The sequence below is a fragment of the Thalassophryne amazonica genome, unplaced genomic scaffold, assembly GCF_902500255.1.
Source record: "Thalassophryne amazonica unplaced genomic scaffold, fThaAma1.1, whole genome shotgun sequence".
Classification (NCBI taxonomy): Eukaryota; Metazoa; Chordata; class Actinopteri; order Batrachoidiformes; family Batrachoididae; genus Thalassophryne; species Thalassophryne amazonica.
Genome location: NW_022986298.1, coordinates 79127 through 95539, shown reverse-complemented (window position 1 = coordinate 95539; position 16413 = coordinate 79127). Strand labels below are relative to the sequence as shown.

The 16413-nt window shown below is 44.2% G+C and overlaps 1 protein-coding gene across 1 annotated transcript in view; it reads right to left on the bottom strand.

Annotated features, from left to right (window-relative positions):
- Nucleotides 1-6997: 6997 nt before the first annotated feature.
- The window catches only part of LOC117506004 (methyltransferase-like protein 27), a 65208-nt gene continuing 55792 nt past the window's right edge, over nucleotides 6998-16413 (bottom strand). The window contains exon 4 of the mRNA XM_034165547.1: nucleotides 6998-7224. Coding sequence (XP_034021438.1) covers nucleotides 7001-7224 — 224 coding nt within the window. The 3' untranslated portion in view covers nucleotides 6998-7000. The remainder of the gene's footprint in view (nucleotides 7225-16413) is intronic.

The following is a 16413-nucleotide window of genomic DNA, read 5'->3' as shown; positions in this document are numbered from 1 at the left end:
CTTACTCGAGAGTTGCTAACAAATTAATTACCATTGGGTAGCTGCCATATTACCACTCCCATATTACCACTCCCATGTGCCACTTTGGTGTTCAGCTGTAAACTGCACAAATCACCAGTTTAAAGGCTGTGAACGAAGGGCATAGAATTTATAGTCAAATCTTTTGAAGAACAATACAGATAAAATGCGGCTTTTCCTGTTATTCAGTCCTGTAGAAGTTTCATTACTTTGCATGGTTAAATTTGTATTAGGATTAAAAAAAGATTCTGTGATTATGGTAAATGCTTTTCCAGTTCATTGAGTCCATGAATGTTTCCTATTTTGAGGAGGAAATGTAGTGTTTTGTAGATCTACCAAAACTTTATGAGTGTACCAAATTTACAAGATACTGTGTGTGTGTGTGTGTGTGTGTGTGTGTATATATACGAGGTCTCTTAGATAATAAACCGACCCTTTTATTATTTTTTTTGAACTATATGGATTTGAATGACATGCGATTACACCAATCATGCTTGAACCCTCGTGCGCATGCGTGAGTTTTTTCACGCGTGTCGGTGACGTCATTTCCCTGTGGGCAGGCCTTGAGTGAGATGTGGTCCCGCCCTCTCGGCTGAATTCCTTTGTTTCACACGCTGCTCGAGACGGCGCGCGTTGCTTTATCAAAATTTTTTCTGGACCTGTGAGGAATATCCGAGTGGACACTATTCGAGAAATTAAGCTGGTTTTCTGTGAAAAGTTTAACGGCTGATGAGAGATTATGGGGTGTTTCTGTCGGTGTAAGGACTTCCCACGGCGCGGGACGTCCTGCAGCGCTTCCAGGCGCCGTCGTCGGCCTGTTTCGAGCTGAAAACATCCTAATTTAAGGCTTAATTCACCCAGGACATCGTGAGAGAACAGAGAAGATTCAGAAGAGGCCGGCATGAGGAATTTATGCGGACATTCCACTGTTTAAGGACATTTTTTTAATGAAAGACGTACGCGCAAATTCGCCGAGTCGTTTCCGTGACGACTCCGCAAATCTGTGTGCGCCGCGACAGGAAAAACACCTCCGTGTTGAAAACCATTTGTAGAATTCAGGCGGCTTTTAATGGCTTTCAACAAGTGAGTAACTGAGAAATTGTTTAACAGCTTGGGCATGTTCCAACTTGCCCGTTAAGATTTCCAACGGAGGTGTTTTTCCTGCCGCGACCCCCCGCGGTCGGGTCCAGCCCGACATGCGACTCTGCCCGCACGTTCTTTCATTACAAAATGACCGTTAACAATGGAATGTCCGAATAAACTCCTCATGCCGACTTCTTCTGAAAGTTCTCTGTTCTCTGACGACTTACTGCGTCAACAGAGCCTGAAATGTGGAAGTTTTCAACTTGAAACGGCGAGACGCTGCCACCTCGAAGCGCAGATCGCCATCAGGCGCCGTGGACCGTCCTTAAAGCGACACTACCAGACCAAAATCTCTCATCAGCCGTTAAAATTTTTACCGAAAACCAGCTGAATTTATTGAATGGTGTCCACTCAGTTGTGCCTTACAGTTTTGAAAATTTTTTTATCAAACAAAGCAACAGTCTCTGAGCCATTCCTAAACAATGAAAAAAATCAACGAGCGGGTGAACGACTCCTCACTCAAAGACTGCCCACAGGCGAATGACGTAACCGACAGGCGTGAAAAAACTCTCGCATGCCCACGAGGGTTCAAGCATGTCTGATGTAATCACACGTGATTCAAATCCATATGGTTTTTGAAAAAAATAATAAGGTCGGATACTTTTCTAATAGACCTCGTATATATATATATATATATATATATATATATATATATATATATATATATATATATATATATATATATATATATATATATATATATATCGTATATATATATCGACCTCGTATATATATAAAATATATATACGAGGTCTGTGAAAAAAGTAACGGACCTTTTCATTTTTTTCAAAAACTATATGGATTTGAATCACGTGCGATTACATCAGACAAGCTTGAACCCTCGTGGGCATGCGAGAGTTTTTTCACGCCTGTCGGTTACGTCATTCGCCTGTGGGCAGTCTTTGAGTGAGGAGTGGTCCACCCCTCCCATCGGAATCTCTTTGTCTGAGAACTTCCTGAGAGACTGACGCTTTGCTTGATAAAAAATTTTTCAAAAACTGTGAGGCACATCGAAGTGGACACCATTCGAGAAATTCAGCTGGTTTTCTGTGAAAATTTTAATGGCTGATGAGAGATTATGGACTGTTGCTTTCACTTTAAGGACTGCCCACGGAGCGGGACATCGCGACGCGTCCTGAGCCGCCCTCGTCTGCCTGTTTCGAGCTGAAAGCTTCCAAATTTAAGCCTCTGTTGACCCAGGACATCGTGACAGAACAGAGAACTTTCAGAAGAGGTCGGGATCAGCAGTTTATCCGGACATTCCACTGTTAAAGGAGATTTTGTAATGAAAGAAAGTGCGGACGGGTCCGCGCGTCGGGACACAGCCGGCGCCGTGCGCGCCACAGGAAAAACACCTCCGTTGGAAGCCTTAAGGACAAGTTGGAACATGTCCAGCTGTTAAACAATTTCTCATATACTCACTCCACTGAAAGCCATCAAATGCCACCTGGTTTTTACAAATGGTTATCAACACGGAGGTGTTTTTCCTGTGCCGCCGCACCGCGCCGGCTGCGTCCCGACGCGCAGACCCGTCCGCACATCTTTCATTAATAAAATCTCCTTTAACAGTGGAATGTCCGGATAAACTGCTGATCACGACCTCTTCTGAAAGTTCTCTGTTCTCTCACGACATCCTGGGTCAACAGAGGCTTAAATTTGGAAGCTTTCAGCTCGAAACAGGCTGACAGCGGCGGCTCAGGGCGCGTCGCGACGTCCCGCTCCGTGGGAAGTCCTTAAAGCGACAGCAACAGTCCATAATCTCTCATCAGCCGTTAAAATTTTCACAGAAAACCAGCTGAATTTCTCGAATGGTGTCTTTTATTCAGAGATATTTTAAAACATTAGAACGTTTCTTTACCATTCATTTTTATCAGTGAAGATCAAAAGTCTGGGTGTGGGACAAGCACAAAATGGCAATATTTGCATATAATGATGCTGAAAAAAGGTGAAAAAGTCATCACAGACTACTAGAACAAATTTCTTAACACACTTTCATTGTAAAGATAACTATAAAAGTGTGAAATTTCCCCTTTTTTCTGTTTTTCATACAATATGATAAAAGGACATAAGTGCCCGTAGTCTAAGAATCACCCTTATAGTTCTGTACAACTTCCACAGCCAGTCCATTAATAACTACTGGAGAAATGTCATCCTGCTTTTTCCTAAAATCAATTGACATCTCTTTAGTTTTGTTCATGTTGATCTCTAAAAAGGACGATTTACACCAGCTGATAAAATCTGACACCACAGGGCCGTGGTCTTGATCATCTGAATTTAAAAGAGACACAATGACAGAATCATCAGCAAATTTAACAATAAGTCGTCCTTGATGTTGACTTTGAGACGTTAGTATATAGAACAAATAAAAGTGGCAAAAGGACACAACCCTGTGGTGAATCAGTGGGAGAAATAAGAGCATCAGATAATCCGTCATTGACTCTAAACCAGCATAAAATTCCTGGGTCAGTGTTGTGCTCATTTTTTAACCTCTCTGCTAGAATATGTGGCTGAATGCAGTTAAAAGCAGAAGAAAAATCAATGAATAAATGACGTACAAAGGTTTTAGCCCCCTCTAAATGTGCAGTTACTGTATTCAGTAAAGTGCATAGGGCATCATCAGTTCCCCTACCTGACCTGTATGCAAACTGAAGAGAATCCAAATCATCTTTGACAAAGTCTAAAAGAGAATTTTTCACAATTTTTTCAAATGTCTTCATCAATAAAGACATAAGTGCAATAGGCCTATAATCGTTTAGCTGCTTAGGTACACTGATTTTTGGCACAGGAACAATTAAGGAGTCTTTCCATAAACTGGAGACCTTGTGAAGATAAAGAGAACATTCAAAAATAAAAGAGAAGATCTCTGCCAGCTGGTCAGCACAGTTCCTAAGAATGCGGCCACCAATGCCATTGGGGCCCGGACTTTTCCTCTGCTTTGTGGTCCTGAAAAGCCTGTGAACCACGTCCTTACTGACATGGATGAGTTCTGTCCAGGAGCTGCATGTTGGGAAAGTGTAGTGACACGGACCCACAACAGGGGGCGCAAATGAACGGTCAATAGATGAGCCAAAAAGTAACAATTTAATGTTGTGAAAGCGCACAATGAATATACAGACAATCTCAGAATATGATTACAGTCAATTCACAAAGGTGACGTGTGGGCAGGCTCGAGGATAGAAGACGTCTGTCCTGAGAAGAGCCGGAACCACACGATTTCCGCCGCCACCGAACCTGGTGAATACTGGAGCCGCCAAGTCCCGAATTCCCAGGTGATCACCGTCCCCGACTGTCGGATCTGGTACTGCTGGCGAAGAACAAAGACAGTCAAGTGTGGGTGTGTGTACACCCCGTAACAACGACGGTGGGAATGTCACCTCCACCTCTAACACACACTCGTGCAGCGTCTGTTTAACCACTTATCTGACGGACGTAGGACAAAACAGTCGCGACCCATGCCGGTCCTCTGGTTGACAGCTGCAAAACAATAGCACTTGAAATCACAGAATACTGGCAGAGAATATTACCTCCAAAGAAGTACGATATCTCGGCGATGAGGTGGAGATGACGTCTGGGTTTTATGGAGTGAGATGATGAAGAATGAGTGACAGCTGTCAGGAAATAATGAGTGACAGCTGTCATTCCCGGCTGTGTCCGTGGCGGCAGCGCCCTCTCGTGCCTGAAGCCCGCACTTCAGGCAGGGCGCCCTCTGGTGGTGGGCCAGCAGTACCTCCTCTTCTGGCGGCCCACACAACACTGCAACCTTGAAGAGGGACTGTTCTTTACTAAAATCATGAATGTTTAAACGATTATAAAACCATTCAGTTCATTGGACAGATTATAGTCGGACTTATTCCCAAAGGAGATTGGGGCTTTCCTGGACTGCATTCCCATCATTGCCTTTACCCCATCCCAGGCTGGGTGGGAATTATTGTTGTGGAGAAATGACTCCACTTTCTCTTTATAGTTACGTTTAGCAAGTTTAAGTTCCCTCTTAACTTGTTTCTGTAACTCTCTGTACCTGCTGGTGTCACCTTGGTTATAACAGACATTATGGTGATTAATTTTATTTTTAATAGATTTGGACATCCAGGGTTTATTATTAGGATAAATGGAGATATGTTTACAGGGGATAACCAAGTCCTCACAAAAAGTTATGTATGCAGTGACTGTCTCTGTGAGATCATCTAGATTGCTGCATATGCCTTTAAATAAGTACCAATTTTTGCAACTAAAACAGTCCTGCAGACTGAAAATTGCCTCCTCTGACCAAACCGGAACAAAACGTCACACCAGTTTGTGTTTCTTCACGACCGGTTTATAGGATGGAAGTAAACACACAACATTGTGATCCGACAAGCCGAGCGGGGCTCGAGAGACGGATCTGTAGCCTCCCCTCACTGAACCAATACAAAGGTCCAGTTGTTTACCATTACGAGTCGGACAAGTCATATCTTGTAAAAAATTACACAGTGATCTCCCTGGCTGACAGTGACTGAAATCGCCCATAACAAGAATTGGCGCATCAGGAGACAAAGCCTGCAGCCGCAGCACGGTCCTGGCTATAGCCTGCTATAGCTACCTCAGCATTAGCCCTTGGATGAATGTAAACAACTGTTACAAATAACTGTGGAAATTCCCGAGGTAAATAAAAAGGTCGAAGAGACACTGTGAGGAGTTCAATGTTGGGTGTACACAGTGTCTCCCTAACAATCACCGTGTTACACCAGTTTTTATTGACATAAAGATAAACTCCTCCACCAAGAGATTTGCTTGTCGCAGATGGGTCTCTATCCAGGTGAAAAGGCTCCCCAAAGCCGTCTAATTCCAAATCAAACTGAAGGTCTTGTTCTTTGAGCCATCTCTCCGTTAAGGCAAGAATACAAGCACTTTTGTACTCTTCCACGAACTTGACATGCCTGGAGTTAATCAAATTTATTTCGGAGTTACAGGATGTGGCTAAAATAATCATAGGCAGAGGTATCCAACGGAGGCCCTCTCTCTTTAGCCTTTGGTGCACGCGCCACGTCTCCCCCTCTTCCTTAGGCCAAACGGCCCGTGGCGTCCAGCATAATTTTCCACTGGAAGCTCAGGACGGATGATCTCCATGGGAAATGTCACCATGGGATCCACGGTACCAACAGGATTATTCTGTAAAAACAGGAGGAATTCACGGCTGTACCGGGGTTCTCCAAGTCCACAACAAAAGTGCCAAAAAGCATAAAAAGTAACAGGAGTATTATCATCATACCCCGGTGAGTCATTGTTTTTGCTTCCATAACACCAAAAACCAGTAAATTAAGTATAAGATGAAAGTGAACCACACAATACTACAACACATTCACACACTGCTGCTACCTGTCGCCATTACCAGTGCCATCATTCTCATTGTGTGTGTTCAGACACTTATCCTGAGCCTGCCTGAACTCAATAGGGCTGAGCTGGACCAAACAACCTGAATCAAGGCGGACCGGGTAGGCAAAACACTCTGGGACTCCCTCAGGTGAAAACCCCAAGCATTCTGCAACCGGCATCAGCCATCAAGCAGAGAACAGAGGAGCAGCCCGCTCACTCATCTGATCCTTCTCCGGACTTCTGGGTGGAGGTTGATGGACTAACAAACTGTCAGTTCTCTTCCAGGTTACTTGGTGAGCTCTGCTGCCTTAAAGAAGAGGCTAAATCATGCCTCATGGCTGACGCTGCTATCGACCCACAATGCAAAAATAATAATAACGCACAGTGACTTGGAGAAGTAACTTTAATCTGATTGCTGATTTGGAAAGATTAACGCGTTAGATTACTCGTTACTAAAAAAGTGGTCAGATTAGACCGGCATCACTGCTCACTCCAGGTTCTTTCTGTACAGGTACCCAGTACCGGTCACATATTTGTCTTCTTGGACATCTTCACTGTACATGTCTGTCATGTACTTGTCGAACTCCTTCACACTGACACGTGACCACAGCTTCTCCTCCTCCATCAGCTGCAGCTCCATCTCCAGGGCAACCTTGTACTCGTCATGATCTTCACTCCTGTGATCACCTTTGATCATGCAAATGTAGCCTCCTGGAAAAAGGAACATTTTTATAAGAAAAGGAAAGTGTGTGTGTGTGTGTGTGTGTGTGTGTGTGTCTGTGTGTGTGTGTGTGTGTGTGTGTGTCTGTGTGTGTGTGTGTGCGTGTCTGTGTGTCTGCGTGTGTGTGTGTGTGTGTGTGTGTCTGTGTGTGTGTGTGTGTGTGTGTGTGTCTGTGTGTGTGTCTGTGTGTGTGTGTGTGCGTGTCTGTGTGTCTGCGTGTGTGTGTGTGTGTGTGTGTGTCTGTGTGTGTGTGTGTGTGTGTGTGCCTGTGTGCTTCTTCCTCCCGGCTATTTGTTCTTCAGCGCCCCCTATAGCCTCAGTGTTCAAATCCAGCTTTCAACTGCAAATGTTTGAGTTTTCACTTTGTTCTTTTTCCACTTTGTTGTCGGTTGTTTATCAGCTTCCAAGATTAAATAAAGACTTCATGCATGACTTTGCTAATTTTCTCTCCGGCGTCACTGTTAAATATGACCATTTTCTAATTTCTGGAGATTTTAATATTTGTGTCTGCTGTGAATTAAGACCACTGGTCACTGATTTCTTAAACCTAATTGAATCTTCTAATCGTGTTCAAAGTGTCAGAGACATGAACCACAGGAAAGGCTTCATCTTATGGCCCCTTCACACGTAACATGAAGTTGTATGAAAAAAGTTGGAACCAGCCGACAAACTGTGGAAAAAATAAAATAAAAAAAAAAAACACTGCAATTTCTAATATTTAATTCCTCTTATCAAGCGGACAATACAAGTATGATCCTTCTGTTCCTCTGTATATGACTCATGGTCATAGACAAAGTCATGAAGTGACATGAATGAAGCAGTGCGCTCTTATCATGTCCACATCTGCCAGCCTCGCGGGTTCAGCGAACGGGACACAGAAGGACACCATGTCTTGTGGACCATAGCTGACATGGTGGACATGACATTCAGATCGCCAGCAAAGTGTACGCATGATCAAACTATTCTTTTCACATGGGACAGGATGCCGATGTGTGCATTGACACGGTCACTCCTGCCCGTTGCAAAGGCAAAAGGCAAAAAGTGTGTGATGTCCACATGCTACGTTTAGCTAAGCTTCACACACGAGCCACACAGCGTCACCGCAGCAACCAACCAGTCCCGCTTTATGACAACTGTCGTAACAGCCAGGCTTTGAGTGGCATTTATTCTCCTCAAAACTCCACGGATCCAAGGAAACTGATTTGTATCTGTAACACACAGATTAGTGTCCTTGGACTTATAAAACTTGCATGACGTCGTAAAAAAAGAAAGCTCTGCAATAAGCATTTTTAAAACTCAGTAATGATCACGATTAAAGAGTCCAACACTAACCCCCCCCCCCCCCCCACACCCCGCCCATGATGAAATCCGCAGAAAGCGGCGGATCCACAGAGTTTTCACAGCCCTGGATATGTGTTTTTATGTATTTCCACGTGGGAACAGCATGCCCACACACACACTTCATGGTGGAGGGTTGTCAGGTCATATTCTTCATGGCACAGTATGTGTTCTCCAGCTGTGACTTGTGAGTCGACAAATCTCAACAGCAGCGGCTGAGGCAGACACACCCACCTCTGTCGACCAACTCAGCTCACAGAAAAAAGTCTCACTCTCTGTTCCTTTGTTATGTGGTTATTTATTTTTGTATTTGTTATGTAATCATGTCTGTTGTTGTTGTATGTATTTATTTATTTGTCCTGGCTCTGTTCCCTGTGTTGTCACTGTGCACTGAGCCGCTGTCAGTTCCACGTGACAGTGAGTCACTGGCTGGCATTCAGCTGAGGGGCGCCGTGTGTCCACAGCGCTGTGAGTAAAGCGATCACACATGAATGACTTCACGCCTTTCCCCATGGTATATTTATTTTCCACTCTTTGTGTCTGTCATGTGGACTGCAATTTACATGGTGCAATTTACATGGTGGAAGGTTCATTAGCCCGGCCAAGTTCACACCGCACTGTGCTCGCTCAGACATGGCTGGTCGGTCCCCATGTAATCTTTCCTGTACATAATTAGCAACATATCATGAGAGCATGAGAGCCCGCCAACACATGTGCATTGCGTGGAGTGTTCATGTTGTTGATGGCATAACATATGTTCTCCAGCTGAATTGCGAGTACACAGCAGTCAGCTGTTCCAGCTGAACATTACAGCTGTCCAGATGTGCACTTTGCTGGATAGCAATCGCACTCCTGCCACCTCAGCTGCACCTGACAATGTTGGATCATGGCATGGGGGGGACACACACTCCTCACAACATCTGTATTGTGGGTGGAGCGACACACTCACATGCCACATGTGTTGCAAGAGGGCCTTTTTTTTCCATAGCCTTAAGAGTGTGCATATCATAAATGCTTGGTCTTGTTGGATTTGTGAGAATCTACTGAATCTACTGGTACCTTGTTTCCCATGTAACAATAAGAAATATACTCAAAACCTGGATTAATCTTTTTAGTCACATAGCACTACTATTATTCTGAACACTACTGTGTGTATATATATATATATATATACACACACACAGTGAGGAAAATAAGTATTTGAACACCCTGCGATTTTGCAAGTTCTGCCACTTAGAAATCATGGAGGGGTCTGAAATTTTCATCTTAGTTGCATGTCCACTGTGAGAGACATAATTTAAAAAAAACCAAAAAACATCCGGAAATCACAATGTATGATTTTTTTTTAATAATTTATTTGTATGTTACTGCTGCAAATAAGTATTTGAACACCTGTGAAAATCAATGTTAATATTTGGTACAGTAGCGTTTGTTTCCAATTACAGAGGTCAAACCTTTCCTGTAATTTTTCACCAGGTTTGCACACACTGCAGCAGGGATTTTGGTCCACTCCTCCATACAGATCTTTCAGGTTTGGAGTTTCAGCTCCCTCCAAAGATTTTCTATTGAGTTCAGGTCTGGAGACTGGCCAGGCCACTCCAGGACCTTGAAATGCTTCTTACAAGGCCCCTCCTTAGTTGCCCTGGCTGTGTGTTTGGGGTCACTGTCATGCTGAAGACCCAGCCATGACCCATCTTCAATGCTCTTACTGAGGGAAGGAGGTTGTTTGCCAAAATCTCACAATACATGACCCCATCCATCCTCCCTTCAATACGGTGCAGTCGTCCTGTCCCCTTAGCAGAAGAGCACACCCAGAGTATGATGTTTCCACCCCCATGCTTCACGGTTGGGATGGTTTTCTTGGGGTTGTTCTCATCCTCTAAGTGGAGTTGATTCCAAAAAGCTCTATTCTGGTCTCATCTGACCACATGACCTTCTCCCATGCCTCCTCTGGATCATCCAGATGGTCACTGGTGAACTTCAAACGGGCCTGGACATGTGCTGGCTTGAGCAGGGGAACCTTGCTGCCCTGCAGGATTTTAAACCATGACAGCATCATGTGTTACTAATGTAATCTTTGTGACTGTGGTCCCAGCTCTCTTCAGGTCATTGACCAGGTCCTCCTGTGTAGTTCTGAGCTTTCTCAGAATCATCCTTACCCCACAAAATGAGATCTTGCATGGAATCCCAGACCGAGGGAAATTGACAGTCATCTTGTGTTTCTTCCACTTTCTAATAAATAATCATAACAGTTGTTGTCTTCTACCAAGCTGCTTGCCTGTTGTCCTGTAGTCCATCCCAGCCTTGTGCAGGTCTACAGTTTTGTCCCTGGTGTCCTTAGACAGCTCTTTGGTCTTGGCTATGGTGGACAGGTTGGAGTGTGATTGATTGAGTGTGTGAACAGGTGTCTTTTATACAGGTAACAAGTTCAAACAGGTGCAATCAATACAGGTAAAGAGTGCAGAATAAGAGGGCTTCTAAAAGAAAAATTAACAGGTCTGTGAGAGACATAATTCTTGCTGGTTAGTAGGTGTTCAAATACTTATTTGCAGCAGTAACATACAAATACATTATTAAAAAAATCATACATTGTGATTTCCGGATTTTTTTTTTTTTTTTAGATTATGTCTCTCACAGTAGACATGCACCTAAGATGAAAATTTCAGACCCCTCTGACTGCAGTTGAAATATTCGTACAGCAACTGGCACATAATTCAAATCATTTGGACTGCATTTGGAGGGGCTGTACAAATTGTTCGAGCATGTCTTCTCCTGGCCAAATGTCTTGACCGTCCTCCCTGGCACACTAGAGTGCAAATGAGCCTGAATGCCACATGAATGGATCTTCAAATTACAGTTGGTCGAATTCACGCTGCATTTGAAAGCCTCGTACAGCATTCGTGAGTGCATCCCGCACACAGTCGGGCACCATCGTGCAGACGGCCCAAATGTGACCTGTGCATCAGTATCAAACTGCAGAAATGTTGAATGACGGTCAATGTGCAATTGTCCCACTGCCTGAATGCAATGGAAGCATTCTGATCGCATTCGAGGGAACCTTGAAATGCATTAAATCAAATCAAATCAATTTTATTTATACAAGGTCTATTAGAAAAGTATCCGACCTTATTATTTTTTTTAAAAAAACATATGGATTTGAATCACGTGTGATTACATCACACAAGCTTGAACCCTCGTGGGCATGCGAGAGTTTTTTCACTCCTGTCGGTGACGTCATTTGCCTGTGAGCACGCCTTGTGGGAGGAGTGGTCCAGCCCCCTCGTCGGAATTCCTTTGTCTGAAAAGTTGCTGAGAGAGTGACGCTGTGCTTTATCAAAATTTTTTCCAAAACTGTGAGGCACATCCGAGTGGACACCATTCGACAAATTAAGCTGGTTTTCGGTGAAAATTTTAACGGCTGAAGAGAGATTTTGGATTGTTTCTATCGCTGTAAGGACTTCCCATGGAGCGGGACGTCGCACAGCACTCCAAGGCGACGTCGTCATCCTGTTTCAAGCTGAAAACCTCCAAATTTAAGCCTCTGTTGACCCAGGACGTTGTGAGAGAACAGAGAACTTTCAGAAGAGGTCGGAATCAGCAGTTTATCCGGACATTCCACTGTTAAAGGAGATTTTTTTAATTAAAGACGTGCAGACGGATTGGCGCGTCGGCTAAAATTAGAAAGGTCTTGTCTCAGAGTGATGCTGAAAAACTAATTCATGCATTTATTTCCTCTAGGCTGGAGTATTGTAATTCATTATTATCAGGTTGTCCTAAAAGTTCCCTGAAAAGCCTTCAGTTAATTCAAAATGCTGCAGCTAGAGTACTGACGGGGACTAGAAGGAGAGAGCATATCTCACCCATATTGGCCTCTCTTCATTGGCTTCCTGTTAATTCTAGAATAGAATTTAAAATTCTTCTTCTTACTTATAAGGTTTTGAATAATCAGGTCCCATCTTATCTTAGGGCCCTCTTAGTACCATATCACCCCAATAGAGCACTTCGCTCTCAGACTGCATGCTTACTTGTAGTTCCTAGGGTTTGTAAGAGTAGAAGGGGAGGCAGAGCCTTCAGCTTTCAGGCTCCTCTCCTGTGGAACCAGCTCCCAATTCAGATCAGGGAGACAGACACCCTCTCTCCTTTTAAGATTAGGCTTAAAACTTTCCTTTTTGCTAAAGCTTATAGTTAGGGCTGTATCAGGTGACCCTGAACCATCCCTTAGTTATGCTGCTATAGACGTAGACTGCTGGGGGGTTCCCATGAGTGTTTCTTTCTCTTTTTGCTCTGTATGCACCACTCTGCATTTAATCATTAGTGATTGATCTCTGCTCCCCTCCACAGCATGTCTTTTTCCTGGTTCTCTCCCTCAGCCCCAACCAGTCCCAGCAGAAGTCTGCCCCTCCCTGAGCCTGGTTCTGCTGGAGGTTTCTTCCTGTTAAAAGGGAGTTTTTCCTTCCCACTGTCGCCAAGTGCTTGCTCACAGGGGGTCGTTTTGACCGTTGGGGTTTTTCTTTAATTATTGTATGGCCTTGCCTTGCAATATAAAGCACCTTGGGGCAACTGTTGTTGTGATTTGGCGCTACATAAAAAACTACACTCGACATGATTGTGCCACATATATTAAAACCACGCCCCCCCAAAACACAAGCGCCTCGGTTCAGTGATTACTTGCGTGACCTCAAGCATAAGGCTAGAGGTCTACAACGAAAATAGTGTAGTTCAAAACTAGAAGTATTCTACCTCACGTGGTGTGATGCTATCTTAAGGGCTGTTCACACTGCATACTTTAGGCCAATCCGTCAACGTGTCCCAATCCGTCGACGCATCCGACGCATGATGTCAGATGCGTCGCTTCGGAAGCGGCAAGAGGGCGGAGATTGCCACGTCACACTCTGGCCATTTCTACATCTCTGTTGGAAACCTTAACGGACAAGTTGGAACATGCCCAAGCTGTTAAACAATTTCTCAGTTACTCACTTGTTGAAAGCCATCAAAAGCCGCCTGAATTTTACACATGGTTTTCAACACGTAGGTGTTTTTCCTGTCGCGGCGCACACAGATTCACCGAGTCGTCACGGAAACGACTCGGCGAATTTGCGCGCACGTCTTTCATTACAAAATGTCCTTAAACAGTGGAATGTCCGCATAAAGTCCCCATGCCGGCCTCTTCTGAATCTTCTCTGTTCTCTCACGACATCCTGGGTGAATTAAACTTTAAATTAGGATGTTTTCAGGTTGAAACAGGCTGACAACGGTGCCTGGAAGCGCTGCGCGACGTCCCGCTCTGTGGGAAGTCCTTACACCGACAGAAACACCCCATAATCTCTCATCAGCCATTAAACTTTTCACCGAAAACCAGCTTAATTTCTCAAATAGTGTCCACTCGGATATTCCTCACAGGTCCAGAAAAATTTTGATAAAGCAACGCGCGCCGTCTCGAGCAGCGTGTGAAACAAAGGAATTCAGCCGAGAGGGCGGGACCACATCTCACTCAAGGCCTGCCCACAGGGAAATGACGTCACCGACACGCGTGAAAAAACTCACGCATGCGCACGAGGGTTCAAGCATGATTGGTGTAATCGCACGTCATTCAAATCCATATAGTTAAAAAAAAATAAACGTGTCGGTTTCTTATCTGATAGACCTCGCAAACGTCCATTGATTAGAAGAACACTGCGAAGTCCAGTCGAAAGAAAACATCTGCTTTTCAGCAACACCACCAGAGTTCAAAGCTGCAGAAGAGACCTTCATCTGGTCCCGAGAATCCAGCAGAACATCACCTGCTTCTAAATAAAATGCTCTTTCAACAGCAACTATTTTAATATTTTTAAAAGCTGTTTCATTTTATCTGGCAGTTTCCTCGCTTACTGATAGCTGTTTCAATGATCCTTCTGTTGTGTGGCTGGGGGGGCCTGGCTGCCTTTTGTTTCTGTTTTCTGTCCTGTCTTTTGTTTTTCCATCCAGGTGGCTTGCATTTGGGACTGAGTGGCTGTGTAGCTGAGTTTATCAGGACCTCACCCTGATCACCTGAGGCTGATCACCTGCGGCTCATCAGGACTCACAGCTGTGGTGCATCTACAATGGATTGGAACATGGTGGCATTTAAGACTGGAGTACACAGTGTGTATTTGCCAGAGACTCGACCTTGTGACCAGACGGGTGAGATCGTCGTCTCGGGAGCCATCTCATCATCAGTGGATGCAGAGAACGTCCAGGTTTGATGCATGGTCTGTGAAAGAGGAGAGGGTGAGGTCTCACGCTCGTCAGCACACTTCCTGAGGTACGTTAGATTTTGTGACTAACATTTATACAGTCAGTAAATGTGGTGTCCCTCACACCTTATTATATTGAGCTGTATGTTGGTCGTTTAAATCAGCTTCCACTGCAGTGGAGTTTTGTGAACTGGATGTTCCATGCCTGCAGGGTGGGAAGCTGATTAGTAATTAAGCCAGGAAGTGTTTGCTGTTTGTGCACCTTTGAGCGTTCTCTCTGTGTGTTGAGTGTGGACTCACATAATGATTTCTTCTTTCACAGACTCGGTTTGTCGCGGCCACCTGGGGGGTGTCGGCGGGGTCCTTGGGTCCGAATTGGTTCTCGCTCCGGACCGTTGCCGCTGCTGGGAGCGCACCGCAAAATCACCACGCCAGACCGCGCACTTTTATATTTTTTCACAGCACTGTTATGTTCATTAAACTCTGTTATCCTTTGCACCGTGCTCTGCTTATTTTATACTGGGTCCTTCAAACGCTGGTCGGTTCTCCGGGCTGCATCCGACACATAACACCTTCCGCAGGTTCACCTACGGAAACCTTGTTATGACTTTTACTTCCTCTAGATAGTCAAGTTTGATCGTCTTCTCGGCACTCCGCCAGGGCCGTGTTCCGACCCCGGCAGGGCCGATCTGAGGACCTCACTAAAAATCTGTTTCATTTTATATTTTAACAATAAATGAACGGATCATTAAAAATGTCCACGAAATCAAAGTCAAAAGACATATGCACAAGTAGAAGCTCTCCACTTATTGTCTTTTGTCTAAAAATAAATGTCCTTATGTTAAACAATAAATTATCTACTCTGAAATAACAGGTGGTTTTAGTTTACAGATGAAAGGTTTCTAAACAACCATTTATTGATTTATTTAGCTATTTTAATTACAAGTATTCTAATTTTTTAACAGTAATCAGAAATTCTGAGGTAACAAACAACAACAAAAAACATTTCCAAGGATTTTTCTTCAGAAAACTGCTCCATAAATGAGCAGTCCTGTCACATGTATGTTTTGTACAGATCAGTGGTTTCTGCCACTAGTCTTCCATGTTTTGGCCCAACGCATCGTTCCTATTGGACAACGCAAAGGTATGTCACAGCTCAGAGCGTCGACAGTTGGATTGAACTTTGACTGCTTCAGCCTGCCGACAAGCGGCAATGCGCACTCCCATCAGAAGCATCGATTTAGCTCGGTTTTTGACGCCACGCATCTAAAAAGCAACGCATCTCATTGAAAATAATGCATCTGACGTATTCAGTGTGAAAGGCCCATTAGACTATAAGCATGCATTACTGGCTACAAAGTGGACCTATTACTCTGATTTGATCAACAAAAACAAGCATAACTCAAAGTTCTTCTTTGACATGGCAGCAACACTTATTCACTTATTCAACCACCTGTAGTTCACTCTCCTTTCAGATCAGCACAGAGAGAGGACGGAGGACTTCTACTCTAACGTTGACCCCAGGAGAATGTGGCGATGTCTGGATCACATCACAGACTTCAGGACCAGCTCCAGAAACACCACTATCAGCTCATCAGACAGCCTGTCAGATGACTTCAACGCCTTCTA